Source organism: Gymnoscopelus microlampas, assembly GCF_963454915.1.
Source record: "Gymnoscopelus microlampas genome assembly, chromosome: 19".
Classification (NCBI taxonomy): Eukaryota; Metazoa; Chordata; class Actinopteri; order Myctophiformes; family Myctophidae; genus Gymnoscopelus; species Gymnoscopelus microlampas.
In genome coordinates, this window is record NC_139956.1 from 9,335,129 (window position 1) to 9,349,933 (window position 14,805).

Sequence of the window (14,805 nt, forward strand, 5' to 3'; positions counted from 1 at the left end):
GGTGGCGGCTTTCTGTAGACGGACAAATAGATGGCGTTGATGCCTTTGCTGACTTGAGATCTGAGCAGATAATTGTAGGACTATTCTTATGGTTATAGCTTATTGTAGGTTTAATAAAAAAATATGGACACTCACTTTTCCTTTCTACCACTAGCAGTGGAATCGTGTGTGCAACCCCTAAGTGTGGAAAAAGTACATACTTTGAGGACATTAACATGAGTTGAATGATTTAATACAATTTATAATCATGAATTAAATTGGATTATATTAATCCTAATGTTCATTCTTGCCACACACCACTTTGTAAGAGAGACGTTTTTAAATGTCTCATTAATTCCACATCTGAAAAGAGTTATTAATTTCAATATTATTTACATGCAAGGAAATTAAATTATCATTTTTCCCCTCTTTTTTTATTGCTTATTCTTAATTTCTCCTAGTTCTTTTTTGTACTGAAGCAATGCTAGATATTGTTTCTTACACTTTAATTCCATTGTATTTATTGAGGTTACATTCAGAGCTGGGTAGACTAGCCAAACTGTACTCAAGTAAAAATATTGTTACTTTAAAATAATAACTAGATGTAATAATAGTAGATGTAAAAGTATACTCTTCCAAATAATTACTTGATTACGAATAAGAAAGTATCTGGTAAAAGCACATACAATGCAAATTATTATTTAATAATCATAACATAATTGAAATGTCTAAATAGAATGATGAATGAACAAAAGCAAATTCCAATCTGACCTAAACCATATCACTATAAATAAAATAATACACAATCAATCATTTAAATCTGTACAATATAACAGAAATGATTCTGTCCACTCATTCTTCTGTGTGTGTGTGTAACCTCGGATCATGTCTGTGGCTATGTGACACTATGTACGGAGTCATTTTAAAAATGAATAGCTAACGTGTCTAATAGATGTGTATAACTATGAATAGCTAACATCACTCAAACAGTAATATGACGGACAGATGAGAGTCTCACTCACCACCAAATGGAACTCCGAACTCCTCTGCAATGGGTTCCATGTCAACCATCCCAGCATGCATATATACAGTATTAGGTGTTAATTGCAGCCTATGCAGAAAGTAAAAGTAGTAGTTGCCTTTCAAGGTCCTTTCATGTCGACATAATTGATAGAGTATCCATTTACCCATTAGAAAAAGCAACAACATTTCAAAGCTATTCATAAACTTGTAAAATTATACTTCACACTCATACACTTGTTAGTGCGTGCTTCTATGGTATAAAAATAGTATAATTGGCAGCAGGTCGGCGTGCTGGGTTTCTTCATTTGGCAAAGTCATTACGTTACTGCACCTCTTGTCAGATACATTACTAGCTGATGATGGTCTATGATCATTTTATTCTAGCATTTTATTCTAGCAATCTTTTTTATTGTTTTTTTTGTCTTTCTTAAAGGGATAGTTCTATAGATTAGTCACACCATGTAGACATGGTTCATGGAGTTCATGGATATTCTTTTGTTTTTCTCGCATTACTAAGCCAATAATTTGGTGACCAGCGAATCGGTATTCAGTGGTTCCGTTAGGAGACACAAAAAGTCTCCTTTGAGTCTTCTACCGGAACCGCTGCCGGTCATCAAATTATTGGCTTAGGAATGCGACAAACACAAATAAATATCCATGAATTCAAGTCTCCATGGGCTGACTAATCGATAGAAAAAAAGCATATTTTTGAGTGAACTATCCCTTTAATAAAGTTGGTTCCTTCCTTTTCTTTATGTAAAGCAATTTTGGGTTCTTAGAAAAGCGCTATATAAATCTGAGCTATTATTATTATTATTTAGAACATTCAGTGAGGAAGGTAAATACGTAAGTACTCAAATACTGTAATTTTGAGAAAGTTGTCATTTTACTTGAGTATTTCCATTGTATGCTACAGTACTTCATACTTCCACTCCACTTTCAGGAGGAAACTTTTTCTGAAATGGCATTTCAGGAAACTACATTTGACAGCTTTACACTTTGATGTTTTTGTAGGTCATAGTTCGGATGTTTATGAGCTGTTAACAGCTCCAACAAATAGTCTGGTACTGGCTTCACTGTATGGGCACTGTCACTTGATCCTTTACTGGCCCATAACGTTATTTCCATTCCTTGCACTCATCACATTACATTTCACCGTATTGTTGCACATGCATTCATTGACAGATAATTGCACTCACAGCCTCACACAGCTGATACAGTCCAAGGTCAATGTCACCGCTTGCCTATATCAAATCAAGCAGATACAAAATAGCCTAAACCCAAATCTAGTGGGTTTAATGAATAGACCATAGTCAGGGCTGAGCACAGAACTAGCTGGGCCCCTAAAAAGGGTGAAAAGTGAATGAGCCCTACTACCAAGGGGTAGTTATTTTTATTTGTTTTAATCAATTACTCACCCCATGAAGCCTTGAATTCATGGAGGTTGTGTTTTGGTCACATTCCTGATCCAATATTCCAATATTTAATTAATTGAAGTAGGAGGCCAAGGCAAAACTATATATAAACAACTTAATTGAAGTAGGAGGCCAAGGCAAAACTATATATAAACAACTCTCATGGTAAACACTGAAAAGAAGCAAATCTTTTAAATATAGTATTGCTCTTGTCAATATCGGCCTCCTATTTACTTTAAATTATTAAACATATTGGAATATGGGATCAGGAATATTTGCCTCTGAGATGTAGTGGAGTAGAAGTAAAAGTACTGAAAATTGGAAATACTCCAGTAAAGTAAATAAATACCTCAAAAAGGGTACTAAACAGTACTTGAGTAAACGAATGTAGTTACTTTACACCTCTGCTTCAATCTCGAGACTTCACCTATATAAATAAAGGCAAAAATAACTAGAAAAAGTGCTCCTCGGAGCACAACTCTCCGCTGTTGGGAATGTTGGGAATGTTCTATCTGTATAAGTGTCCTATCCGTCCTGTCTGTATAAGTGTCCTATCCCTCCTGTCTGTATAAGTGTCCTATCCGTCCTGTCTATGTAAGTGTCCTATCCGTCCTGTCTGTGTAAGTGTCCTATCCGTCCTGTCTGTGTAAGTGTCCTATCCAATTGTTACAGTATCCGCCATTTCTCAACCATTTCGTGATTGTTCCCGTCTTACCTCACTCTTACCAGACTTGTGTTGGGAATGTTGGGAATGTTCTAATTCTTATGTTCTAACTGTCCTATCCATCCTGTCTGTATAAGTGTCCGATCCGTCCTGTCTGTATAAGTGTCCTATCCGTCTGTATAAGTGTCCTATCCGTCTTGTCTGTATAAGTGTCCTATCCGTCCTGTCTATGTAAGTGTCCTATCCCTCCTGTCTGTGTAAGTGTCCTATCCCTCCTGTCTGTATAAGTGTCCTATCCGTCCTGTCTGTATACTGTAAGTGTCCTATCCGTCCTGTCTGTATACTGTAAGTGTCCTATCCGTCCTGTCTGTGTAAGTGTCATATCCCTCCTGTCTATGTAAGTGTCCTATCCGTCCTGTCTGTGTAAGTGTTCTATCCGTCCTGTCTGTATAAGTGTCCTATCCGTCCTGTCTGTATAAGTGTCCTATCCGTCCTGTCTGTATAAGTGTCCTATCCGTCCTGTCTGTGTACTGTAAGTGTCCTATCCGTCTGTGTAAGTGTCATATCCCTCCTGTCTATATAAGTGTCCTATCTGTCCTATCTGCCAATTATGTATCAGCCATGCAGCCATTTCGTGATGGTTCCTGTCTTACCTCACTTTGACAGTGGCAGAGACACTGTCAAAGTGACGCCATGTATTTATACAGTATTTTCACCGTATAATAATCATGGTGCATCACAGATGACCCCACTCTACAGGGTTTTACTAAGATTTTCAGGCTTGCCGGAGCAACGCAAGCACAGCACCTTGATGTGCTGTCATCACATGCAGATGCGGAAGCAGATGTAAATAACGCACCGATGCATGCCCCGCACACACACACACACACACACACACACACACACACACACACACACACACACACACACACACACACACACACACACACACACACTTGCGCCAATATCACACACATACCTGCTCTATAGCAGGGGTCTTCAACCCCTGCTATAGAGGCCAAAAATAGCCGATCTACAAGCTCACAGTGCCTCGTGAGGCGCTGTGAGCTTGTAGATCTGCTATTTTTGGCTAAAGTTCTCCTCAGAAAAGGGATGTTAGGGTTCAAGTGGTTAAGGCAAAAAAAATCATATCACACAAAGATTTGGCGGACCCCCTGTGGTAACTCTGAGGACCCCCTAGGGGTCCTCAGAGTTCTGTTGAAGACCCCTGCTCTATAGGGTTCTCTGGGGGTTCAGGGGTAAAAGACTAGGGTTTCAAAGCCTCCAGCTGGACCAGGCGCTCCAACATTTTTTTTCCGCAGGAAGGCAGGTGGGGAGGGCTATCTCTGCACTAGTCCTCCAGGTTGGCCCGGGGGGCCTGTTCAGTTCTCATGCTGTCATTTTGCCAGTAGAACGTGTAATTGGTATTAGCCTATACGTCTTAAGAACTTATGGCTTGTATGTGAGGGCCTGTCTTGCATTTTGGCGCCTTATAATGACATGCCCAAAATAGTGACACCAAGGGTCATGTGCTTAACCCAGGGCAGAAAACTAGGCCAAACATCTTTGCCCAAGAGCCACAGCATTAACTAAGTGTGTGTCGCCTTGCTAAACGAATGGCCTATGTCATTTTTTTAAGTTTTTCAGGAAAAATAAAAAAAACTGATCCAAAACAAAACTATAGGATATTTATTAATCATTTCACCCAAAATGTTTATAAAAAATGATGACTATTTAAATAGAAATAACACTGTCTGTCAGTTATGTAACATAAGAGATTTAAATAGGTTTAAATAGGATAAATCTGACTTAGGCCAAAAAAAAAAGGCCTAAATCAGTAAATATTTTGGCCTAAGTCACAAAACCATGTGACTTAGGCCCAAAAAAATGGCCTATTTTGGCCTAAGTCACACTAGGGAGTTAGGCCATTATACTAAAATGGGAGTGAACAGCATGATCCTTTTCAATTAGGAGATGGGCGATTTTACCAGAGGTGGCCAGTGTCATGAGGAGCTGACTTAGGCAAAAATATAATTTTCCTCAAAAAATGTCTTAGGCCATTAGTTTAGCAAGGTGACGATTGGAATGCCATGATGTTTTTTTCCACTTACCAAAGAAACTAGTACACAGTAAAATGAGTCTGGGGGGCCTGTTCAGTTGGTTGTGGAACTAGGAGGAGTGAGAAACTACACACTAAGTTAATAAGTTATTTGTTAATAAGTCAGTGACGAATAAAACCTTCTTGATTGATTCTTCTTAATTCTACTTGATTCTTCTTGATTCTACACATGCATCACGTCCTCTTTGGGAAACTCCTCACTGTTGGGTGAAAATAAGCAGCCTTGATGACATGCGTATTGGAGGAGACACGTGATTGTCTGTGCTCTATACCTTAAATGAATTGAATTGACCAAGGATTTTGGTCTGTTTTGCTTGTTCTGTCAAGCATCAACATTGATGATGATACTTTATAGTAACCCATACTCTTTCAAACAATAGCTAGGAATTGTGAAAATATGTTGTTTGAATATATCAATTTCATAATATTTTTCTGAGCAAAAAAAATACAACAATCCTGTTGTTAGTAAGTATAAAACATTGTTCCTGAGTAGTACTGACATTACATGTGTTGTCAACAATAAATGTACCCAACGGTTATAGTTGAGCTCCAATGAGATTCTACTGGAACTGCATTTCAGTTAGACATCACCAGGATTAAACATTTATTGCAATGCTATTGCGTTCAGTTTGGCAGTGTGACTCCGAATAAACATTCATTTAAGTATTAAGCCCTACAAAGGCATAAGTTAAGATACACAGATATAACATCATACAATCCACATAATCATACATTTAGATGGCACAGGACAGCTGCAGGAACTGTGGCCAATGCTGAGCATGAAGAGTGAACTGTGTTCTGATTAAAAAGATGTACCATGGTCCATTAGCGAATGGGAATGAGGGGAGCCGAGTGAGGTTGAACTAGCACTTAGCACTTGCCCTAACCTTGACGACCTTGCAGGATTATGGAAAGGCTAAAATGTAACTCAGATAGAATGTTATGTAGACAGATGCCAGGTCATTGTTGACCTGGCATCCCATAGTGTGTATAGTTTCAATGTAGGCTGATGATAGGTTCTTGGTTTACGTATGTATTAGTTATTATTAGATTTTTGGTTTACTATGTATTACTTTATTATTAGATTACTATTTTTATGCATTTGATGTGTTATGTGTATTAAGATGTATTATCTTGTGTCCTTGCTTGGAACATGTTAACATTCAGTGAGGAAGGTAAATATGTAAGTACTCAAATAGCTGAGAGCTGAGACTGCACATTAAAAAAAGTAAAATAATAATTATATGCAACAATCCATCCATCCATCCATCCATATCCGCTTATCCAGAGTAAGGCCATGGTGGTGACAGTTCTTCATACTGGGGTATCCCGAAGCATTGCCAGGCCAGCGTGGAGATATAATCCCCCCATCCGGTCTCTGGTATGCGTATGCCCCATGGCCTCATTCCCGCTGGACGTACCCCAAGGACCCAGGAAGCAATCCTAGTAGATGCCAAACCTAACTGGCTCCTTTCCACATAAAGGAGCAACGTCTCTACTCCGAATTTCTCGGTTGTTTAGGATAGACCCGTGTCTCACTCCCTTGTCACATGTAACATTATTGCAATTTTTAGAATAAATTGATAAATATGTCACTTACAGTAGCAATGACTTATTTGACATATGCCTGTGACAAGAGAGAGAGAGAGAGAGAGAGAGAGAGAGAGAGAGAGAGAGAGAGAGAGAGAGAGAGAGAGAGAGAGAGAAAGAAAGAGAGAATGAACCCAATTCCAATCTGCTCCCTTACAGACTCACTGACTTTGGCACGCGTTCATGTGAAGTCTGCAAGGGCTTGAGGGCTGTCCCATTTGAAATGGGTAGGGTCAGGTCTTCGTTAAGAGACAGTCTGTGACCTTGGAGGGCATGCGGTCTTTTAGCTCAAAACACATGCCGAGAAAGGCCTGACTTCTATAACCTGACCCTGCCAGAGGTGGCGGTATTGAGTAACCAGGTTCTGAAACAAATGTGTGGAGCAAGCTTCTTGGATCTGGTAGCGTCAGGTTATGACTTCTAGGTGAAAGGCAACAGCTTGACCCCAGATTTGAGCTGCACAATACATCATCATATGAAAAGTAATATGATTTGGTCTTATGCAAATTGTTACACATACAAGTAATTATTAATTGATAAAGTAGATAAAAAACAGACCTATCAAGTCCATCCTGTTGTAACAATTGGAATAAGTCAAAAGAATCAAAAGGTGATCAAGTCTTTTACCCTATGACATTATCCAAAAGAAAGAGACGAGAATAGGCCTTACATTGTTGGGTGAATAATGAATCTAGAGTGAAGTGAAAAGGAAGAAAAACATTAATTAGATTACATACATACATACATTTCAATTCTTCAAATTATTAAAGGACTGTCATTTTTAATTGAGAGATTAAATGGGTTCTATTATTTTTTATTTTTAATGAAAGAAAGGACACCACATCACATGTTCCCGAAATGTATTGAAAGTAGCAGAATAGGTACCCTGCATCCTGACAATAACTTTACTGTAATTATAAACAATATCAGCAAATTTGTCTCGTGGAATGGTTCCAAATTAACCCCACAGTATGACCTGAGCAGCGGAGTAACATCACAGCTGGGCCCCGAGCCACCTTGAAGCCAAGGGCAGAGGAGAATCCTGAAGTCTGATAGTGGTTGTGAAGCCGTGTCTGGTTCCCCTTTCGTTCCACGGCTGAGTCACCATGCATTCACAACTTCACAACTTTACAACTTCACAACTTCACAAGGTATAGATGTCTACAGTTAGAAAACATGTGATAGCCTTGCACCAGAGATAGCTTTATGGATGCGATCATGCATTTTATTTTATAGCACTAGCCGAAAATGTGATGGGTCAATATATGAAGATGCTGTTCCAAAGTAATAACAATAAAAATGCAACAGAGGCCAGAAGACAGTAAAAGTTGTCAAAGTTATGGATACATATTAGTGAGTCAATCTTATGTGCTAAAGGTCAGGTCAAGGTCAGTCTTGCACCTTCTCATCCAAGCATGCAAGCAGCAGATATGATCACTGGTTGTTATGGAAATGACATGTACAGTATGTATTCACCTCACCATTGATATGCTGCTGTTTGTTGTAACCTACAGTGTAGCAGGTATGCTGGAACCGGCTGGTACAGTTCTATAATGTAAATGTGCATCCTGGTAGGATCCATGTTATACAGTCATTCCTCAGCTGCATTGCAAAACTGGTGCAAGGTTCAGCACTGGAAATGCAGGCAAAGTCCTGAGCGAAAGTGATGAGTGCCTTTTCGAAGTGTATCAGCAGCCCCTAAGTGGTTTCTATCAACTGTCTGGACCAAGAACATTTAAACACATATATATATATATATATATAATAGAGCAGTACCTGGACACTGCACATTTCCATCCTACTGGCACTGACAGTGGGTAGACAAGTTAATTCTTCCTACACTTCACATCCACCAATTTGAATGTTCAGAGAGACAAAGGTGATAATAATAACGTGTCATCTTCTCTCTCATGGAGCACATGATGAAGTACTTCTTCCTTGCTGGCCATGTGAAGCATGCTTGATATCTACCCCAGTACCTGCTGTACATGCATGTGCCCCTCCATGCAGTGGTGTAAAGTCATTAAGTACATTTACTCAAGTACTATACTTTAGTATAATTTTGACTATAATTTTGAGGTATTCTTTACATTAGTGGAGTACTTTTACTTGTAACAGAGTATTTCTACATTGCAGTATTGATACATGTGAGTACTTTTTCCACCACTGGCTCCATGCCAAGAGGCTAAGCCAGACATTATTGTTAATATGTTCACAGCTGTCTGTGTCTAATGTCTTTCAGGATATTAAGTGGTGTTCGGGTGACACCTGGTGGTTGATTTGGGTAATTGTCGAGGAGTTGCAATCTCGTGAGACTGGAACAGCTTTTCGTCTCGCTTTCAACTTCCGACCGTTACAATGCAGTGTTGCCATATCTGCTTATTATAAGCGGTTTTGGGCTTATTTTGCTGTAAAGTTGCTTGTAAATATTGGTTAGTTGCGGGTTGCGGTTTTTTGGGCTCGTTTCTAAAGTGTATGCTTGTTTCCTAGTGTTTTAATTATTATTTAAAATAAACCAGTGGTTCTCATTCTCAAATATGTTCACGAAAATGTTTTGTGCCAGGGAGCATTTGTGTTGTTAGAATGTAAAAAAATCAAAATATTCCACATTTTATTGGAAGAGTTTTTGAAAATAGCTTGTAAAGATTGTAGATTGGCTATTTTCAAACAGCCGATAGGTTTCAAATTAAAAGTTCTCATGTGGCTTCTTTTTGGGCTTGTTTTCCTAGACCTGGTTGCTTATCTCTCTCACAAAATCTGGCAACACTGGTTACAACGTTGTTGTTGTTCATGTAGAATAACTTCATAATATGATCTGTCTCAGGTAAGAGTTATTATATTATTACATTCTTACACATATAAAACAACTGACACAGTGAAGATTGACGCATTCTATACTGTGTATTCATATCTATGAGCGTCTGTTATTGTTGTTTCATTATTGTTGTAATGTTTATTGGTGTGGTGTTCTAATGTCAACTACTGTTTGTTGATTCTACTCAGTGATGGATAAAGTATCAATATTGCAATGTTGAAATACTCTGTACTCGGTTTTACTTGAGTAAAATTACAAAAGTATTGGTATCAATATACTTAAAGTACAAACGTAAAGGTACTCATTTTGCAGAATGTCCAAAATGTCCAAATCTTTTGAAAATAGCAGATCTACAAGCTGACAACGTGAACTTGTAGATCTGCTATTTTCAAATAGCCAAAGTATATAGGGATAAAGTGGTGAATGCATGTTATATAATAATAATAATAATAATAATAATAATACAAAGCTACAAAGTAACTAGTAACTAAAGCTTTCAAATAATTGTGGTGGAGTAGAAAGTACAATATTTGCCTCTGAGATCAAGTGGAGTAGAAGTAAAAGTACTGAAAATTGAAAATAATCCAGTAAAGTAAAGATTCCTCAAATTTGTACTTAAGTACTGTTACTTGAGTACACTTAGTTACTTTCCACCTCTGATTCTACTAACACTGATAGAAAACTTTATTTAATTAAGTTTTCTCTCTCCGTGGTTATTGTTGTATAGTCAATATCCTATACTTTGTCTCAGTGTACTCTGAAATTATAGAACAAATAAATAAACTGTTGGATACAGTCTGTTCCAACACTGCTTTCACACACACACACACACACACACACACACACACACACACACACACACACACACACACACACACACACACACACACACACACACACACACACACACACACACACACACACACACACACACAGTCATCACATGTTGGGAGGGACACATGACACATGTAGGAATTGTTTGTATCAACTTTCAAGGTTTAATTTGCTTCCAGCTGCTGAACAGCTGGAAGATACTTGTTCCCAGAAAATACTCTTTTTCATAAATGTACATTATTTTTCAGTTTTGATAACCAAACATTTATCCTTTACCATTGTACCATTTCAGGTTATTCACTGGACTTTAACCAGTGTAGGGTATACAGTATATTCAATGCATATTTATTTATTTTTCTATCTTTTCAAATTTCTTCATGTCAATTCGTTGATACAAAAAATACAAATACAAATAAATACATAATGAATAAAAAAAAAACATGCTTCTTGATTAATCTTTTAACCTACATGAGCTAGATGTCGGTTATTGGTTCTAAATATAAGTTTCGATATATTTTTGGTTAATTGTCCAGCCCTAAATTATACAACATAACAAAATCATGGTAAACTGATTCATGTTTTTGATATATAGATGATGACCTGCACTAAGACCATGATGATGATGAAGAAGATGACAGCGAAGGTCACCACCAGGTGACATGTTGCAGTACTGAGGAGGAGGAGGAGGATGGTAAAAAGATGAGGAAGATTAGGGTAGACTGCAGACAGCTGGTATTTTTGTCTAAAGGACATTCTGGAAACTTCCAGAGAGAAGGAACGCTCAGAGTGGGACCAAACCAAACTGGTACATCTATTCTATTCTCTGCTGTTTTAAGCGGTGCCAACCGCTCTACATTTTATCGTGTGTGTGTGTCCGTCCGTCCGTCCGTCCGAATGTTTGAGCACGGCAAAGAAGCAACACATGCGCCACTTCAACACAAACACACACACACACACACACACACACACACACACACACAAGCCAACACTGCACATGTGCGCACACGAACACACGTACACACACACACACACACATGCACACACACACACACACACACACACACACACTTGACCGTGTGTCTGTCCGTATGTTATGTCCGTCCGTCCGTATGAGCACGGGGCTTTAAACAGCTATAACTCCAGTTTGCAGCATGCCACCAAGTCCAAATTTGGTATGTGGACTTAGACCACCAATAGGGACCAGCACTAAATTGCTGAAGCCCCGCCCCCTCTGTCTTCCCATTGGCTGGCCTTTAAACAGCCATAACTCAAGTTTGCAGCATGCTACGGAGTACACATTTTGTACATGGACTAAAACCACCAATAGGGACGAACTGTAATTACTTAAGCCCCGCCCCCTCTGTCTGCCCATTGGCTGGGCTTTAAACAGCCATTATTCCAGTTTGCAGCATGCTACCAAGTACAAATTTGGTAAGTGGACTCCACCACCAATAGGGACGAACTGAAATTAGTTAAGCCCCGCCCCAAAGGCACCGCTTCTTTCACACAGGGTGTGTTTTTTTCTGATAGCTACTGGGCATCAATATAGTGTGTGTGTGTGTGTGTGTGTGTGTGTGTGTGTGTGTGTGTGTGTGTGTGTGTGTGTGTGTGTGTGTGTGTGTGTGTGTGTGTGTGTGTGTGTGTGTGTGTGTGTGTGTGTGTGTGTGTGTGTGTGTGTGTGTGTGTGTGTGTGTGTCTGTCTCTGTCTCTGTCTCTCTCTTTCTTAGGTCTCAGTGAGAGGTTTTGTCGTCTGAGGGGCAACCTGCTGTTCATCATGAAGAAACCGGTGAGAGAGAGGTGTTTGGTCTTTAGACAAGTTCTTGTATATTTACATTTAAAACCTGTTAGAGGAACATACCAGTGTTAAACCCTCTTCAAGATAAAAATGTTATTTTGAAATGTTCAAAACGGCCACTCCTGCAAACTTTAGATGTCAATCATAGCCAATCAGGATGGAATATGAAAAATCAAACAGATCCGTCTTGATCACATGACTATAGAGATCATGTATACCGATGTGTGTGAAATTTGGATAAAATCTGAAGAAGTAATATTTAAAAAAATGTTTTACATAAGTCGGCCTCCTGGTGGCGCTATAAAAGGCAGATGTGAAAAATGCAGGGCAAAGGTTTTTCCTTGGCATCTAGGGAGTGCGCATTCAGGTTTTACACAGATTGCTGCAGTTATAGGTAAAAACACGAATCAAGTGGCATTTCTTCCTCGGCCTAGTGGGAATATGCGTTCAAAATTTCACGGTAATTGCACTCTTTGTTCATGATTTGAGGGATTTTGTTTAAAACGGAGCACTCCTGCAAACTTTGGAAGCCAATCTTAGCAAATCAGGATGAAATCGGAAAAATCTGAAAGACCCTTTTCGATTAATGACGATTTGCTTGATGTTTGGAGAAAATATGTAGGAGTACTGTAAAATAATGATTTTAAAAAATCGGCCTCCTGGTGGTCCTATAACAGGCCCATGTGAAAAAATTGAGGCAGAGGCTCTGCTCTGGCATCCAAGGAGTGTGTGTGCACTGTTTCGCTGCAATCAAGCCAACAGTGCCGGAGATTAGCTGTTCACAGACAAATCCACACAGACGGACGGACGGACTGACAGGGTGCAAAACATAGTCTCGGCCATGCCTTTCAGCCTGGCGGAGACAACTCAAATCATGTGCTTCTCTGGATCCACATGTGAACAGCGTGACTCCAATATGGATCTCTGCCTAAAAACTTACTTTATTGGCAGTGTGCACAAGACATTAAAACCTGATCTGACTGGCAGTGTGCACAAGTCATTAAAACCTGACCTTACTGGCAGTGTGCACAATAAAACCTGACCTTACTGGCAGTGTGCAAAAGACATTAAAACCTGACCTTACTGGCAGTGTGCACAGTAAAACCTGACCTTACTGGCAGTGTGCAAAAGACATTAAAGTCTGACCTTACTGGCAGTGTGCACAAGAAATTTGGCACTGATCGGTCGTTTTGGTGAAAGACGGCAACAAAACGTTCAAGCTTTATTTTCCTGTCATTCAGTATGGTCATTGAGACTAAATCAAAGCATCCTACTGATAAAGCATTATGATATTCAGTCCTAATCTAGTTAGAATATCAGAAACCTTGACCTCTACTGACTGAGACCTCCAGTGGGTCAAGGACAAGGTCAGAGAGAGAAGGATGAAGGCTGGCTGGACACTGTGGGCATTGCGTCAGGCACCTGGAACTGGTAGTGATCAAACTGACACTGTGGGAGCCAACCCAAAGCGCACCTGGGAGGGGAAGGGGTTGCACCGCCTATGTAAACACTCTGCGTTGTGACAGCAGAGCTGGCAACACTGCAGAGCTCTGGACCCTGATGGTTGATGTAGGCTAATCTGCACATTGCATCGCATCTCAACGCATCTCAACGCATCTCAACGCATCTCTCTCTTCTCTCTCTCTCTCTCTCTCTCTCTCTCTCTCTCTCTCTCTCTCTCTCTCTCTCTCTCGCTCTATCTGCATGCAGGGCAGTGATCCAGTGGAAGTTCTGGTCTTGGAGAGATGTGATGTTGTGGAAGTCCCACAGAACAACAAACAACTTATGATCAGTATGAAACACACACACACACACACACACACACACACACACACACACACACACACACACACACACACACACACACACACACACACACACACACACACACACACACACACACACACACACACACAAACGTACACAGTCCATGTATACACACATCTACACTAGGATGTTGTTTGTTTGAAACACATACGTTTTGCTGTTTCTACTTATCATCCATACTAATCTGCCGTTTCTGACTCCAGAGATCTTTAAAAACACTGCTGACCATGTTTAGTTTTGACAACTCTTGCATTGCTTTGTGGGAACCGAGACCTTTTGAAAATAATGACACAGACATTCCCTTCCAGATTAGGTCTTATCTACGGAGCCCTCCAGTGGCCATTGAGGGGGATTTTTTTTAAAAAGATTTATGCGTGGGATCGCTTTAGTTATGCATGGGAACGCTTTAGTAATGCATGGCAACGCATTACCTTATTCATTCGAACGCATTACTTTATTCGAGGGAACAAGTTAGCTAATTCATTGCCTCAAATAAACTAAAGCGAGGCCTCGCTTTAGTAAAGTGAGGGAACGAATTAGTAATTTACTTGCACTTAAGTACAGTACTTGAGTAAATGTACTCAGGCCATGTTTAGAGACATTTTGACTTGGATTATGCAACATAATAGCCTATGTGCATTCATCATATTCTTTATTATGGTAGAGAAATGTATGCTATTCAAGGATTATTATTATTATAATAATAATATTATCATTATTCGTTGTGCACTGGTCCAATACAAT

General features: G+C 39.5%; 1 protein-coding gene across 3 annotated transcripts in view; it reads left to right on the forward strand.

The window, feature by feature from the left end:
* The first annotated feature begins 9,557 nt into the window (after window positions 1–9,557).
* Window positions 9,558–14,805, forward strand: part of LOC311035532 (type II inositol 3,4-bisphosphate 4-phosphatase-like) — a 58,344-nt gene continuing 53,096 nt past the window's right edge. For 2 of the 3 annotated variants that reach the window (XM_084043802.1, XM_084043803.1), the window contains exons 1-4: window positions 9,558–9,614; window positions 11,032–11,244; window positions 12,167–12,225; window positions 13,945–14,026. In XM_084043802.1, the coding sequence (XP_083899928.1) occupies window positions 11,139–11,244; window positions 12,167–12,225; window positions 13,945–14,026 (247 nt within the window). In that variant the 5' untranslated portion in view covers window positions 9,558–9,614; window positions 11,032–11,138. Of the gene's footprint in view, window positions 9,615–11,031; window positions 11,245–12,166; window positions 12,226–13,944; window positions 14,027–14,805 lie in introns of those variants that run through there. The other variant, XM_084043804.1, reaches the window with a different exon arrangement.